Here is a 16,505-nt window from a genome sequence, read left to right on the forward strand (position 1 = left end):
TTGTAGCAATAGCCAACAATACATTGCATGGGTCAAAATGATAGATTTTTCTTTTATGCCAAAAATCATTAGGATATTAAGTAAAGATCATGTTCCATTAAGATATTTTGTAAATGTCATACCGTAAATATATCAAAACTTAATTTTTTCTTAGTAATATGCATTGCTAAGAACTTCATTTGGACAACTTTAAAGGTGATTTTCTCAATATTTAGATTTTTTTGCACACAGATATTTAAATAGTTGTATCTCAGCCAAATATTGTCCTTTCATAACAAACCATACATCAATGGAAAGCTCATTTATTCAGCTTTCAGATGTATCATACTTATAATGTATAAATCTCAAATTTAGAAAATTGACCCTTATGACTGGTTTTGTGCTCCATATCAAAACTTAATTTTTTCTTAGTAATATGCATTGCTAAGAACTTCATTTGGACAACTTTAAAGGTGATTTTCTCAATATTTAGATTTTTTTGCACACAGATATTTAAATAGTTGTATCTCAGCCAAATATTGTCCTTTCATAACAAACCATACATCAATGGAAAGCTTATTTATTCAGGTGATGAATAAATCTCACTTTCAAAAAATTGACCCTTATGACTGGTTTTGTGGTCCAGGGTCACATTTAATAAATAAGTATGCAAATAAATGTAATTCTGTTAATTAATTTTATATTTTAATAAAAATGACATTTTATATTATATATAAATGTATATAATGAGAATACATATAGCACATAGACCATAAAACAATACAATTTATTTGCACATTTAATAAATAGTAAATTAATAAATAGAATATGCAAAGAAATGTAAATTAACTCTTAATGCTTATATATTTATACTAAAAAATTGCATTTTTATATTTATAATATATAAATGTATGTAATATGAGTATATACTATAAAATATATACTCATTTATGAATATAGTACATAAATACATACATACACATATATATATATATATATATATATATATATATATTTTCTTCCATCTTTATTCATAGTAGAGCTTTTAGGATTAGTAAATTGATTCAGCATTTCTTGTGCAATTTTTAAAGCACATAATGGATTTATAAAGCTTTTTAATTTGCTTGTGAAATGTCCTGAAATGACATCTTGCGCTGTAAATGTCAAACTATCTGTTCAAAAGCACAAACATGTTCTCCTGTGGGTCTTGTTTGGGTTTAAGGCACATGTGACTGATTTCCCGAGGTCACGCTCATCCAAACCTGCCCAGCACAATCGCTTTCAATCCAACATGATCAACAGCATCCTAGGGGAACACTAAAGCTACCGGCCGTACAAAACCACTAAACCGTCAATTACAGAGGGAAGAAAAACATAGAGATGATATCCCACCGAACCACATTAAAAAGAGAAGTCACTCTTTAGGGCTGCATAATTTTGTGGATTTTTCTGATTGATTCTAATAATAACTAGACTGAAAAGTTTGTAGACACACTTTAAGTTGGCTTGAAAAAGCCTAGCCAGAAAGTTTTAAAAAGTTTTAAAAGCTTGCAGTCTGAAGGTTTTCAGTTTGAAGTAGTTTGAAATGTAAAAGTTTTAAAGATTAAAGTTAGAATTTTTAGGTATAAAACATATTGCTAGGGTACCTGGGGTGGTTGCTAGGGCGTGTCTATCATGACTAGCATGTTGCTAACATGTTTTAGCATGATTAGCATGTTACCAGCATGTTGCTGACATGATTAGCATGTTACTAACATGTTGCTACCATGTTTAGCATGTTACTAGTATGTTTGTAGCATGATTAACATATTACCAGCATGTTGTTAACATGATTAGCATGTTACTAGCATGTTGCTACCATGATTAGCATGTTACTAGCATGTTGCTACCATGATTAGCATGTTACTAGCATGTTGCTACCATGATTAGCATGTTACTAGCATGTTGCTACCATGATTAGCATGTTACTAGCATGTTGCTACCATGATTAGCATGTTACTAACATTTAGCATGATTAGCATGTTACCAGCATGTTGCTGACATGATTAGCATGTTACTAACATGTTGCTACCATGATTAGCATGTTACTAGTATGTTTGTAGCATGATTAACATATTACCAGCATGTTGTTAACATGATTAGCATGTTACTAGCATGTTGCTACCATGATTAGCATGTTACTAGCATGTTGCTACCATGATTAGCATGTTACTAACATGTTTCTAGCACGATTAGCATGTTGTTAGCATAATTAACATGTTATTAGCATGTTTCTAGCATGATTATCAGGTTACTAGCATGTTGCTAGCATGATTAGCAAGTTACTAACATGTTTCTAGCACGATTAGCATGTTGCTAACATGATTAGCATGTTACTAGCACGTTGCTAGCAAGATTAACTAGTTATTAGCATGTTTCTAGCATGACTAGCATGTTGCTAACATGGTTAGCATGTTTCTAGCATGATTAGCATGCTGCTAGTATGTTTTTAACGTGATTTAACATTGTAAATTAGAAAAATCCAGCTAAAAACAAGGTAAAACCAGCTGATTCAAAAAATTACTAGAGACCAGTTAAAATTTGCTAAAACCAGCTGATTTAGCAAAAAGCCAGCTAAAAACCAGTTAAAAACAGCTGAACCAGTCAAAAACCAGCTAACAAGAGACAATAAGCTAATAAGAAACAATCATGCAATCCTCACCACATGAGTCAACAATGCTCTCGCTGTTCGGTTTTGAACAGTAAAATTCAACAAACTGCGAAAACAAGCCTGTGAATTCAGCAGCATGATAACGTTTAACTACACGGGAAAATCAATTAAAGTCAACTTCTGTTAAACTGAATTGCTGCACATTTGGAAAAGCTGTTTCAGAGAAAAGGAATTTGGTGTTTTACAAGGTTTAAAACGTTCAGTGACGCACAGATTTCCAAGTCCACAACGAAAGCATGCAGAGAACGGACAAAAACTACAGCAGGAACCAGGGTTACTATACTGTTTACTTTTGTTACTCAAAATAAAATAAACCTGCACTGAAATAAACACAATTTTTCATTTTCGTTTAATGTGACTTGATGCACTAATAAAACAGAATAAAACAAATAAAAATTAATAAAACTATATCTAGACACGTTAAAAAAACAAAAACTAACAAAAATGACAACTCAAAACAAAATGACTAAAACTACAAATATAAAAATAAAATAAAAACTAATTCTAAATATCAAATATCTTGATACTAGAATAACACTAGCCAAAAGTAAACCGAAATTTATTTCTTTTGTTACCTTAGAAATCTAAAACAAAAAGTCATGCAAAAAATTTGCATTCATTTACCTCTAATATTTAAGTGTGAGCTTGTCTGTCAAATTCACAAGCATTGCTTGCAAAGACCCATCTAACAATAATAGGACATAAAACCTAAAAATATTACATTTTATATAATACAAATGTATATAATATGAGAATAAATTTAGTACATATACCATAAAAGAATTAATAAAATATTTGTTTAATACATAAAATATGCAAATAAATGTAATTTTACTATTAATTGTATATAATAAAAATATAACTTTTTATACACTTCTTATATATAAATGTATAACATGAGTATAGTACATGCACTATAAAGAGAAAATATTTATTTGCATATTAAATAAATATGCAAATGTAATCACTACAAATCTTTATATTTGTAATAAAGTATATTTGCTCATATATATATGTATGTGTGTGTGTGTGTGTGTGTGTGTGTGTGTGTGTGTGTGTGTGTAGTGGTATATATGGTTTATGAGGACACAAATGTGTATAATGACATGGGTACTACAATGTAAACATGGTTTAAGAGGACACTTCCTGTGTCCCCGTAAAACAAAAGGCTGAAAAAAACATACAAAACGTTGTTTTATGAAATTCAGAAATTGCCAGTAGTTTTCTGTGAGAAGTAGGTTTAGGTGTAGGGTTGGTGTAGGGCAATAGAAAATACAGTTTGTACAGTATAAAAATCATTACGCTTATGGAGAGTCCCCGTAAACCACAAATGGAAGTGTGTGTGTGTGTGTGTGTGTGTGTGTGTGTGCGAGAAGCCTAAAAAATCAAATTAAAACAAAGGGCTGGAAATTAAGCCTGACCATAATGGTGCGACAGGTCATATTTAACAAAGCTGGCAGCATCACACACGCCACAAACGAGCGCGCTGGTGAACTGCGGCTACATTTACACGCATTTTATAGCATGTGTAAAAGCCCTGCAGAATCTCATAACTACATGCAATTACAAACGCATGAGGCAATGCACACGTCTGAGACCCTAAAACACAGCACTAATTCACTTCACAATTATGAGCACAAAGCACTAATAAACTATTCCATTTCCTTCCACCGACAGCACATTTAAGCAATTGTCAGCTTAGAAAGAGGATGCTGGGTAATGTATGCATGTAACTGCATGAAGTACCTGGGCCGATATTGATGGTGAAGGGGCTCTTAGGGATGGCGATGCCTCCGAATGTAATGTTGATGGTGTGAGGGCCGGCCTGCATGGGTTTGTAGGTGCAGCGGAAGACGCTTTCACCCTTGTCTTCCATGATGGCCTCCACGGTGTTTTTATTACCCAGAGGGTCTTTGATGACAGCCGTCACATCACCCACTCCGGCACCTGATTAACACAGAGAGTACAGCGGCATCAAGACTTGTTTTTGTCAAGAAAGTGAGCTCAAATTCAAGTTTGCACGGTCAGACCTGCGGTGTAGATGTCGAAGGTGGTGGGTTTGTTGGCGATGTTGCCCAGCGGCTCCAGTCCGGGTCCTTTAGCCGTGACTTTAGTGGCATCTCCCTGGGCTTTGTCCACAACCACCTCAAACGGGCTCTTTATGATTTGCTGTCCAGCGAAAAGCACAGTGACCTGTGGAGTGAACAAAACACCATGAGCCTATATTTCACAGAATAATACATGGAAACAGAGTCGTTCTGTGTTCTTCTGTGTTTATACATGATAAACTTGATTGTGTAAAAACAAACACACACCTATATGACTATTATAACAACTAGGGGGGCCTGAAAATGACGTAAAATCATTTAAAGTAATAAAAAAAAAAAAGCCAAAACAACTTTTAATGCATCCACAACGGTTCCTGATTTCTTTGCAGGACAGGGATTCCCAGTCTAGAAAAACCTGGACATATTTAAAAGTGAGATTTTTAGACCTGGAAATGTCATGTGAATTAATACAATTTTAAATAAATAAATACATTTTCACAATTAATTTTTATATTTATAATAAAAATATTGGATTGTTATATATTTATAATATATAAATGTATATAATGAGTACAGAATATAGTATCTTATAAAAGTATCTTCATAATATCTTATAAAAAAAAAAGAATAAAATTTTTATTTGCATATTAAATATGCAAATGTAATTTAAAATTTTTATATTTGAATTTATTTTACATTTTACATGTTTATATTTGTAATAAAAAGATAACATTTTATATATTTAAAATACATAAATGTATATGTATTATGTAGTATATATTATATATGTATATTTATATAATATATATAAATAAACTATGTAACACATATTAACTAGTAAATTTTTAACATTACAATTTTAAACCAAGCTTTACGTTATTATATATTACAATTATGAATTATGGTTTGTTTGACAAATAGAAAGGTCAGCATTTCTATGAAATTGAAATTCTGTAACTTTATAAATGACTTTAGTCACTTTTGATCAACTTAATGTGTTCTTTCTGAATAGGAGTATTAATTTCTTCGTGAATATTGTTTATTCGTGAACATTTTATTGTGAATAAAAATCACAAAGATCTGGAAAAAGCACGGGGCCTTTGAATATTGCTGTAAATAACAGGGGCCTTTGAGTCAAACGTGTTGAGAAGCACTGCTGCAGACTGATCATTTGAACCTGACCTTGTGCGGTCCCATGACCTGAGGGATGTACGTCACGCTGTAGGTCTTTTTGCCTTCATTGAGCACAGGTTTGACCTCCTCTCTGCGGCCTTCTGGGTCTTCAACATAGACAGTGACCTGGCCTTGACCCGCGCTGAAGGTGTCCACTGTGAACACGGCCGGACGCATCGCCCGGTTCCCAGTCGGCTCGATGCCTGGTGAACAAAAAAATCATTCAGGACTTTCCTCTGGAAAACATGCGAATCATGAAACACGTTTATTTCAGCTAATGAGAAGCGGTTTCTGTTCAAATTACAACCTTTAATGGATCCGACAGAGCTGTTAAAACAAACATGACATGCTTCAACAGTCCTAAGATAGCATTTCCTTCACACTGTGCCATTAACATCTCCAGCAAACTCACATAACACTCATTGTGAAATATATATTTACTGCACTGCTGCATGTTTAGATGTCTGCTATTGATTACATAAGCATGCAGTATATAAAACAGATTCATAAATGCATGAAAACAACAACAGCAACACTAAACCAACAACTTCAGTCACCTAAAAACCTAAGCAATAAATCAATTTGGACGCCTTTAAAGGCCCCTTTTAAGTATTGTATTAATGACCTTTAAAACATAAAGAACCTTCATTAAAAATATTTTTTATAAATCATTTTAAGCTATTAAATTTTATAATCATAAGCAATGTAAACGATGTGTACATGCAAATTTACGTAAAGGTCTATAAATATGTTTTTGATTAATATAAATGCATTTTCATTTGATTTATTCACATATATGGAGATTTTATTTTATTACTGTATGCGTCATAATTGGTGGATATTATATTATCTGATTTATACCAGCTTCCTCACTGGTTGATTGCAAATTAATTCTAAATAAATATTTGTAATAAATAATAAATTTATTTAAATTATAATAAATAAAACACCTAAACGAATTAAAATACTTTCAATACGTTTCACATTTTGTTTGCATTTAAATTCAAATATTTCCCCATTTATAGTCTTTCAGCCCTTGAAGGCCTGTGGGCCGAAACATAAAAAAAACATAAAAAGTGGTCATGAATTTATGATGTGGATTTGATTCATAATTTATGCATACACAAAGAAACACAAACAGTAGATATCGTCAGATGTTGGATAAAAACCTCAGCGGTCGACAAACCTGCAAACGTAATGGTCTAAAAATACTCCTTTTAGTTTATAGCTTGAGGCAAACCGCACAAAACCACAAACACACGATCCCCTCTGAGCTTTTCCAAACACTGATTCAATTCACCACTGAAAACTACAGTCCTCGACGTGTGATTTAGGAAACAAGGGTGACTGTGTCGTTGTTTTATTTGTAGTGCTTTCAGAGAGGACATAATCACTTAATGGAAAAATAACACTAATGTGACATTTTCATTATTTGTCGTAAATTATACGGCCGTTCAAAAACAGAGGTGAAGATTTCCCAAGACTGACGCCGCCGCAGCCAAAACCTTGCAGTTCATTTTAGTAAATGTGGTCACAGAAAATGTGTCGAGGTCACCTCTGGTGTGAGAATCATAACTCTTAAACTCATTAGCCACCGGTTTTACAGCTTTAGTCAAATTTACAACAAGTAAGAAGCACATTTTCACTCCATCCATCAGTCCTGAGCATAACAGGAGCCGCTGTATTCACACGGTACTAACTTACACTACCAGTCAAAAGCTTAAAATAAGCACGATTTTAAGTGTGTTTTTCTTTTAAGTGTTGTTGAAAGAAGTCAATAAGGCTACATTTATTTGATCAAAAATTTTGAAATATTATTACAATTTAAAATAACTTTTTTTGTTGTAATATATTTTAAAATGTAATTTATTCCTGTGATGCGCAGCTGAATTTTCAGCATCATTACTCCAGTCTTCAGTGTCACATGATCTTCAGAAATCATAATAATATGCTGATTTACTGCTCAAGAAACATTTCTGATTATTATCAATGTTGATAACAGTTGCGCTGCTTCAAATTTTTGTGAAAACTGTGATACAATATTATTCAAACAATTAAGGTACAATTGAAAAAAATAAATACTTATTTAGGACACATTAAATTGATCAAAATTGACAGTTAAAGGCATTTATAATGTTACAAAAGATTTCAATTTTCTGTTCTTTTGACCTTTCTATACAAATAACCCTGATTTTTCACAAAAGCATTAATCAGCAAAAACGGTTTAATAGTAATAATCCATCATATTTGAGCAGCAAATCAGCATATTAGAATGATTTCTGAAGGATCATGTGGAGTAATGATGCTGAAAATTCAGGTTTGATCACAGGAATAAATTACATTTCAAAATATATTACAACAGAAAAAAGTTATTTTAAATTGTAATATGATTGTTTTCCCTCCATTTTGATCAAATAAATACAGACTTGGTGAGCAGTAGATACTCAAAAAACATAAATTTTTAAATTATTCCAAACTTTTGAGCGGTAGTGAAACTCGAGCTCAAAAGAGAGTATGAGACATCAGATCACAGCAGAGGAAACCCCTTATCTTAACAATCCCATCACGCCGCATTAACAAATCTGTGACATGTCAAGTATCTGAGAAAGTCTGCCCGTAACGCTCCATTTGCTCCTGACGAGGGTTCATGAAAATCACAATATCCTGAAACTCTGGTATGATAGCAATCTTTATGTGTGTGGCCGCTCAGACGGATCTCACCGTTTGGGTGTTTCTATGTAAACAACAACACTAGTGCACGTTTGTAAGGTGATGAAGCTGGCTCACCTGGGCCGTAAGCGCGCGCCTTCTTCGGGTTGAGTTTGGGTTTGAGAGGAGCTCCGGGCTTCAGTTTGGATTTGGGGAACTGAGACAGATACGTCATGACTGACTGCTCGTCCACACTGGGGTCAATGATCTCCTCTGGAGCAATCACCTGCAAACACAGACTAAACATGAGTAGTGTGCAAAAAAAAAAAAAAAATCACCTGGTTTAACGTGCAGCAAATTTATTTCTGACAACATTTGGCTTGAAGTCTCAGGCTGGACTACCCGTTTATCCAAACCAATGTTATTTTAGTATCATTGATGCGCTATTATAGTTGTTAATATTTTTAATTAGGATTTATTTCTATATTTTCTTCCCTTTTATTCTAAAGTTTTAATAATTTTGTTCCTTTTTTAATAACTTTTTTATAATACATTTCAAACTATTTTTAGTGTGCAAAAAAAAAAAAAAAAATCACCTGGTTTAACGTGCAGCAAATTTATTTCTGACAACATTTGGCTTGAAGTCTCAGGCTGGACTACCCGTTTATCCAAACCAATGTTATTTTAGTATCATTGATGCGCTATTATAGTTGTTAATATTTTTAATTAGGATTTATTTCTATATTTTCTTCCCTTTTATTCTAAAGTTTTAATAATTTTGTTCCTTTTTTAATAACTTTTTTATAATACATTTCAAACTATTTTTAATGCATTTTTCATTCATTTTTATTTATTAATTTTTACTTTAATTTATTAATTGTATAATTATTTTAATTCATTTAAAAAGGTTAAAAGTTATTTAATTTTTCATTATTTTGTGTTTACTAATTTTATTCATTGTATAATTAATTACATTTAATTAGTTTAGTTATTTAAATAATATTACAATTAATTTTAAAATTAACAATTAAAATTATTTCTTATTTTTATTTATTAGTTTATTTAGTTTTAGCTGTTTTAGTATTTCAAGGTAAACTAAAAATGAGAAATGGTGCCTTAGCAAAAAGAAATATATATATTTCACTTAACATTTATTTTATTTCCAGCAACTGAAGTGTTATGGCTTTAATTTTAGTCAACTAGCTGAAATAAAATTTGTTTATATTTTAATTTAATTTTTATTTTAGTTACCGTTTATTTTATTTCAAAGGATTACATTTTTTAAAATAAGTTTATTTATCTATAATAACCCTGATTCAAACATTAGAATCCTGACATGTATGCAATTTCATAAATTGCACAATTAATTCAAAAGGAAGAATATCCAGAAATGCAAATGAAAGTATTTTAGTGTTCACATAAAGCCAGAATATTACAGTAAATCTAAACCTACTGCACTGAGGTCACAAAACTCAAACACAAGAGAACAAGACGAGGCTGGTGATGAGTGTTTGCTGAGGTATGATTGAGGTGTGTTGAGTATCATATTAACTCTGTGGCAAACAGTGCGGCTGATACTGATGGGTGTGTGTGTGTGTCTTATTCTTATCTGAGCTTCATATTGATCTGTTAGCACGAATGAAGGAAAATGAACATGTGGACCAGTCAAACACGTATCTCTTAACAGATTTGTGGCGCCTCTGTGCTGCTGAAATCTCATCCTGATGCACTAGAGGTCAAAGGTCACCAGCTCACCTGTGGGATTCCCAGCCAATCATCAGCGAGCTGCATGGCCTCCGTGGCATTTTCCACCGGCTTCTCCCCGTCCCAGATCTCCCAGTCAGGACACAGGCCTGAAAAACACAAACACACCACAAGACCAACAGTTAAACAGGTTGCTTAGATGTTAAATAATAATAATACTAAATAATAATAATCAATTTATCCGATTTATTTAATTATTATTAATCAATACTCAAAAACTGAGTTGTATATAAAACAAAAACTAAATATTAAAAATAATAAATATTTAATAATTGCTGCACTTTGCGTTGTCGCTTGAACTGAGGCACTACAGCGATCCGTCACGTCACATTATAGAGCGTCAAACATTTATTGCTTAAATTTCATTATAAAATTGACATAATCTGAAAGCCCAGATGTTGTTTCATATCAAAAGTAACAAAAGCACAAAGATTATTGCAATTACTGGATGTGAATCCTGATGCACAAGCTGTCAAAGTTTAAATGAAAGCTATATATTAATAATAAAAATAATAAATACATTTAAAAAAAATAAGCAAACAATTAAGTACCGAAATTAATAAATTGAAGATAATTAATATTAATATATTAATATTATAAAATGTACAAAGAATAAAATTAATACACTTATCAATATATAAATACATTAATAAGTTATAAATATATACAGAAGTTATACATTATAAAAATGATAAATAAAAAACAAGCCAACAATTAAGTACTGAAATTAATAAATGATAGATAATTAAACAAATCAAAATTATTAATGCATCAAATTATAAATTAATATTATAAATGTACAAAGATTAAAATGAATACAATTATCAATATATAAATAAATGCATTCATAAATGTATAAATGTAGAAGTTATACGCTATAAAAAATAATAAATAAAATAATAAATAAACAAGAAAAACATTTAAGTACAGAATAAATTATAAATAAAATAAACAAATAAAAAATATTATATATTAAAATTAATAATAAAAAAACAAATAAATAATAAACTGAACAAAAAAAAGTTGTTCACTCATTATCTGAAAACAGCATAGACTAAAAGATTAAAAACCGAAAATTCATGTTCAGTCCACTAATGATGCAATGTATTATTAATAAAGTGCCAAGCATGACAAAAGTTTTTCTAGAATTGTCTAATGATCATAAAATGCGAAAACATGCACTAAAAAGGTTCTTCTCAGCAACTGAATTGCAAATATTAGGAAACATTAATGTTGTACCACGACAGAAGTGCTTTGCACACACAGTTCTGGACTCATTCACAGCTCCACCGTATATCTATACAAACACACAGCTGTCCAATAAACAGCACAACGACAGCTGAGCGGCAGGAACGAAGCGCTCTTCTGCTCAGGTTCTGCTCACCTGGAGCGCAGCTGTCCACCAGAGCGCCCAGCGCCCGGCCGTTCCTCCAGTCCTGACTGAAGTTATTGATGGGGAGGTCAGGCACTTTGTTCTGGATCCAGCCGAGCAGTCTCTGCTTGGGCGTCTGTTTCTTGGCTTCATCATCGTCTTCATCCTCCCAGACGGGCATAGAGATGGAGTAATGGAGGATGAGGGTCCATACCAGACCCAGGATCAACTTCAGGTTCCCGTCCACAATCGCTTTGCTGTCTGTTGGGGGACAGAAAGGAGATTAAATAAAGATTGAGTGATAATAATAATAAAAACACTGAAAGTACTGAAATAAATAAAAATGAGAAATAAAAATTACAAATAAATTACAACAGATAAGTAAAAAATTATAAATACGTGACTAATAAAAATTAAGAAAAAAAACAAACATAAGAAATAAGCAAGCAAATAAGTAATAAAATAAAAATAAATGATGCATAAAATAAAAATTATACAAACAAAGACAAAAAATACATTCATTACAATAAATAAATGAATAAATTAAATACCGGTACAGTGAATATGCAATTAAATTAAATAAATAAAAAACAAACAAGTGAATGTGAATAAATAAGCAACGCAAACGTGTAATGAAAATAAAATAGCTGAATGTGAATAAATAAGCAAATAAGTGATGAAATATAAATGATAAATATATAATTTTAAAATTTACATATGATTTATTAGTATTTTCTAGAACTATTATTAAAATTAATAAAAAAAGTATAACAATACAATTGTAGTTTTATTGTATATTCACATTTTTTATGAATGAATGAATGAATCAAATAAATATAAAATTGAAATAAGAGCATTTAAAATGCATTTATATATTTATAGTCCGTTTCTTGTTTGATTGTTTATAAATAAATGAATCTAAAATGTGTAATATCAGTATTTGTAAAAGTAATAAAAATTGACAAATAAATTGAAATGTATATATTTACAGTTTATTTATAAGTAAATACAAAATGTTGGCTTTAGAAAACACCACTAATGATACAAATGTAGCAGAATTGTAAATGTGACAGGAACAATGCACAGCTTGTATAACAGTGTATATAATGAACCACAGTATTAGCAAACACTGACTAGACTAATAAATAGATAAATGGGGTGGAGTATCATGTTTGTAAATGACTCAGCTTTTCATCCTCAGCTTCACTGAATACACATCAATCGATCAACATTACACCCGTCAGGAATATGATTCACTGCAAACCAATCCCTGACAACTGTATGTATGTATGTATGTATGTGTATATATATATATATATATATATATACACACACATACACACACTTATTTTTTTGTAAAATTCATAAAAATATAACATTTTAAATAAACAAATTCACATTTATTTTTATATATTTATATTTTATTTATTGTTTACTTGTTTTAAAACAAATATAAAAATATATGTAATAAATATCAATATAATATAACATACAATATACTGTATTATACAACAGTTCGTTCTGGTTCTCAAATCTGATTGGTTGAGAACCGTGAGATATTGTACTGGTATGCGGCGTCGTGCCGGAGGCAATCACAGCCGCTGATATAGAGCCGGTATCGCTTGAGTACGAGAGTGATATTGCGTTTATACAACAGTTCGACGGAACGTGTGTAATATAAAATCATATAAAATCATAAAATATCAAATAAATAGACATGCATTTATTTTCATTTTAAAAAATATTCATTTTTAAAATTTAATTTTAAATTGTAACACTTCTTATTTATAAGAATTAAAATATGTAATCAATATTTGTGAAATTCATATAAAATATCAAATTTAAAAAAGTACTTCATTTTTACATTTTTTAAATTTAACTAAAATAAAATATCAATATTTTTCAAATGTAGATTTATTTTAATATATATTTATATGAAACCATTTGTGTTATACACTCTCAGAAAAAATAAAAAGCTGTCACTGAGGTGGTTTTCAAAAGTACCTTAAAAAGGTGCACTTTGTAGCTTTTTTCTGAGAGCTTATGTACTGTATATAACATAAATTAGATAAATAGAAATAACTTTGATCCCTCACAAATGTTTGTTACTACTTGTAGTATAGTGCGGCTTGACCCAGTGACCGGATCAGTGTGCCACGAGGCAGCCGGTGGAATGTTCTGGCAGCGTTTGAGAAGCTGGAAACGAGCTCAGTTCCTCCCTGGACTGAGCATAATTCATTAGCACTGACCCCCAGTCCATCCCGCCTTCACGAGACTCCCGTTTAATGGGATCTCCATGAGGAGCCCCTTCACCACCGGACGGCCCAACAATACAACATCAAACACGGCTTTCAGACAACAGCAGAATGAGGGTTACCATGACAGCAGGAGCTGCATCAAACCAGTCATGAATTATAGATGAAGTTTTGGAAAGCTGCTAAAAACACAAACACACAAAAGAGTGCAAACACGGTGTTTAAATGCAGTTCATGCTGGACTGAAACGGTGACGTTGAGTGACATGTAAAAATACAGCTTTGACCAGGTTACAGACCAAATTATTATATCAAAACAATATTTTATTAACTTATTTGTTTGTTTGGTTGTATGCATTAAATGAATAAAAACATGAATTATGAAATATATATTTACATATTCTTTAAATGCATTTAAAAGGATGCATAATGTGTGTATAAATATTCACATTTATTATATAGTTAATAAATAGTAAATATATTAATATTACATATATAAAACAAAAGTTAATAAATCATGTAATTCATTTTTTTTATTCTATAGTGTGTGTATATATTTTATAATAATCTCATTTTAATAAATGATCCATTTATTTACATATTTTATTTAATGCATTTTAAAGAATGCATTATATTTTTATCAATACATATTTATTTATAATTTTAGAATTGTTTTTTATTTTAATATTTTTTATAATTTTACTATGTACAAAAATAAATAAATATTTATATATCTTTAATAATTAATAATTAAATAATTAAATAAACAAACAAATGTAAATGACCCAATAAACTGTCAGTTTGTTTCCCTCCAAAAACGAAACCAAAAATCAGCACGAGCGAGCAGAAGGTCATCCGGGCCAGTCGTTGTTTTAGGAGGTCATTTGAGGAGAAGCAACAAAACACAGAAAAGTCCCAAGGAAAATCCAGCCTGAACAGGCTTGGATGGACACATGCAGAATAATACTACAAGCATTTCCCTGCATGACAGGAAATCTGAGATGCTCACTTTAAAACTCTTGAGCCGAGCGCTTGGACACACACCAGCACATTTGACGATTTGTTAGTTGATCTTGCAATTCCATTAGTCTCAGAAACTCTCATTCCAACCAGATGAATCCAATGAGGATCAATCCAAACAGATGGCTAAAAAGCCTGATTACGAAGGTGTCCAAAATGTGGTCCAAACACTGACATAATCCAATTACGAGAATCCACAACCGATCATCGGCACAATACGCCCTGACATGAGTCAGTACTATCAGAGCAAACATGCACTTACAGTACTAGAACAAACCGTGAAGATCTAGAGCACATCAGACGAAAAGGAAAGAGAAAGAGAATTTACTGAGAAAGTAGGGATGCTCCGATACCACTTTTTCCAGTACTCGCCTGATAACGATACTTTTATTTTTGCTACTTGCCGATACCTGTAATTTACATTTACATATATGCATTTAGCAGACGCTTTTATCCAAAGCGACTTACAGTGCATTCAGGCTATACATTTTTTTTTTACCAGTATGTGTGTTCCCTGAGAATTGAACCCATGACCTTTTGCGCTGCTAACGCAATGCTCTACCACTGAGCCACAGGAACACATTTTCATTGTATTTGTAATTTTTTTAAAATATTGGGTACGGAAACCAAAAGAATATGTATAATGTTAGTTGGTTAACTTAATTTATCAAATAGATATATCCTTCAGTATTTTTCACACTTAATTATGCCCATTAAAATGTATTTTACAAGTTTTATTTACTTTCACTGTTAATTTTTTCACTCTATGGTACACCTTTAATTTAATAGCATTAGAGCTGCTCCCATGCAGCGGCTCAGTACTGTAATCACAAGTTTTGCTGAAATAATGCAGGGAACCACTCATTATAAATCTTTCAGAAATATAAGTAGCGTTTTTTCATCTGAAACGTGCTGAGATTTATATTCCAAAGCGACTCACATAATACAGAAACACTCACGAAGCAAGCAAAACATGTGCAACGCGCGCACGTATTTGCATTGGTGCAGAATGAGAGGGACAAGAGCAGTACAGCCTAGCGCATTTACACTGGCTGATAGTTTCACTGTCCATAAAGTTTCACACCATAAAGTCGTGTATGCTTAAGGTTGAAAATAAATGTTGTTTATAGTAAATGCCCCTATAAATGTTGTTTTATATTTACGATTTAGTTTTAATCCAAATGATGCGTGTGCTAAGTGAGCGAACATCAAAGATCAAGCAACAGAAGTGCACGCTCTCTCTCTCTACCGTGAAGTAACGTAACTTGTGCATTGTACAGTTCATACAGGCGTTAATACTGAAAGTTTGTGTGTGTATGTGTGTCTGTGTGTGTGTATAAATGAGATTAAATTATAAAGTACAAAAGGTGAATATAGTTGTGTAAAAAACTAATGAAAAAAAAAAAAAAAAAAAAAAATTAATTTACAAATTTTTTTTTTTTTTTTTTTTCACAAATTCGAACATCTGGGTTGTGCCGTTCTGTTGTAAATAAATCTTAACCAATGATTCCTAATTGCATCTACTTCCGGAAGGCC

At 31.5% G+C, this 16,505-nt stretch overlaps 1 protein-coding gene across 5 annotated transcripts in view; it reads right to left on the reverse strand.

Moving 5' to 3' along the window:
* The window catches only part of LOC107747421 (filamin B a), a 103,172-nt gene that overhangs the window by 50,163 nt on the left and 36,504 nt on the right, over positions 1 to 16,505 (reverse strand). For all 5 annotated transcript variants that reach the window (XM_016561919.1, XM_016561928.1, XM_016561909.1 and 2 more), the window contains exons 3-8: positions 11,708 to 11,956; positions 10,315 to 10,412; positions 8,698 to 8,845; positions 5,920 to 6,113; positions 4,720 to 4,882; positions 4,436 to 4,636 (exon numbers count right to left, since the gene is read on the reverse strand). In XM_016561919.1, the coding sequence (XP_016417405.1) occupies positions 4,436 to 4,636; positions 4,720 to 4,882; positions 5,920 to 6,113; positions 8,698 to 8,845; positions 10,315 to 10,412; positions 11,708 to 11,956 (1,053 nt within the window). The remainder of the gene's footprint in view (positions 1 to 4,435; positions 4,637 to 4,719; positions 4,883 to 5,919; positions 6,114 to 8,697; positions 8,846 to 10,314; positions 10,413 to 11,707; positions 11,957 to 16,505) is intronic.

This window comes from Sinocyclocheilus rhinocerous, unplaced genomic scaffold (assembly GCF_001515625.1).
Source record: "Sinocyclocheilus rhinocerous isolate Xijiao unplaced genomic scaffold, SAMN03320098_v1.1 scaffold671, whole genome shotgun sequence".
In the NCBI taxonomy this organism is placed as follows: domain Eukaryota; kingdom Metazoa; phylum Chordata; class Actinopteri; order Cypriniformes; family Cyprinidae; genus Sinocyclocheilus; species Sinocyclocheilus rhinocerous.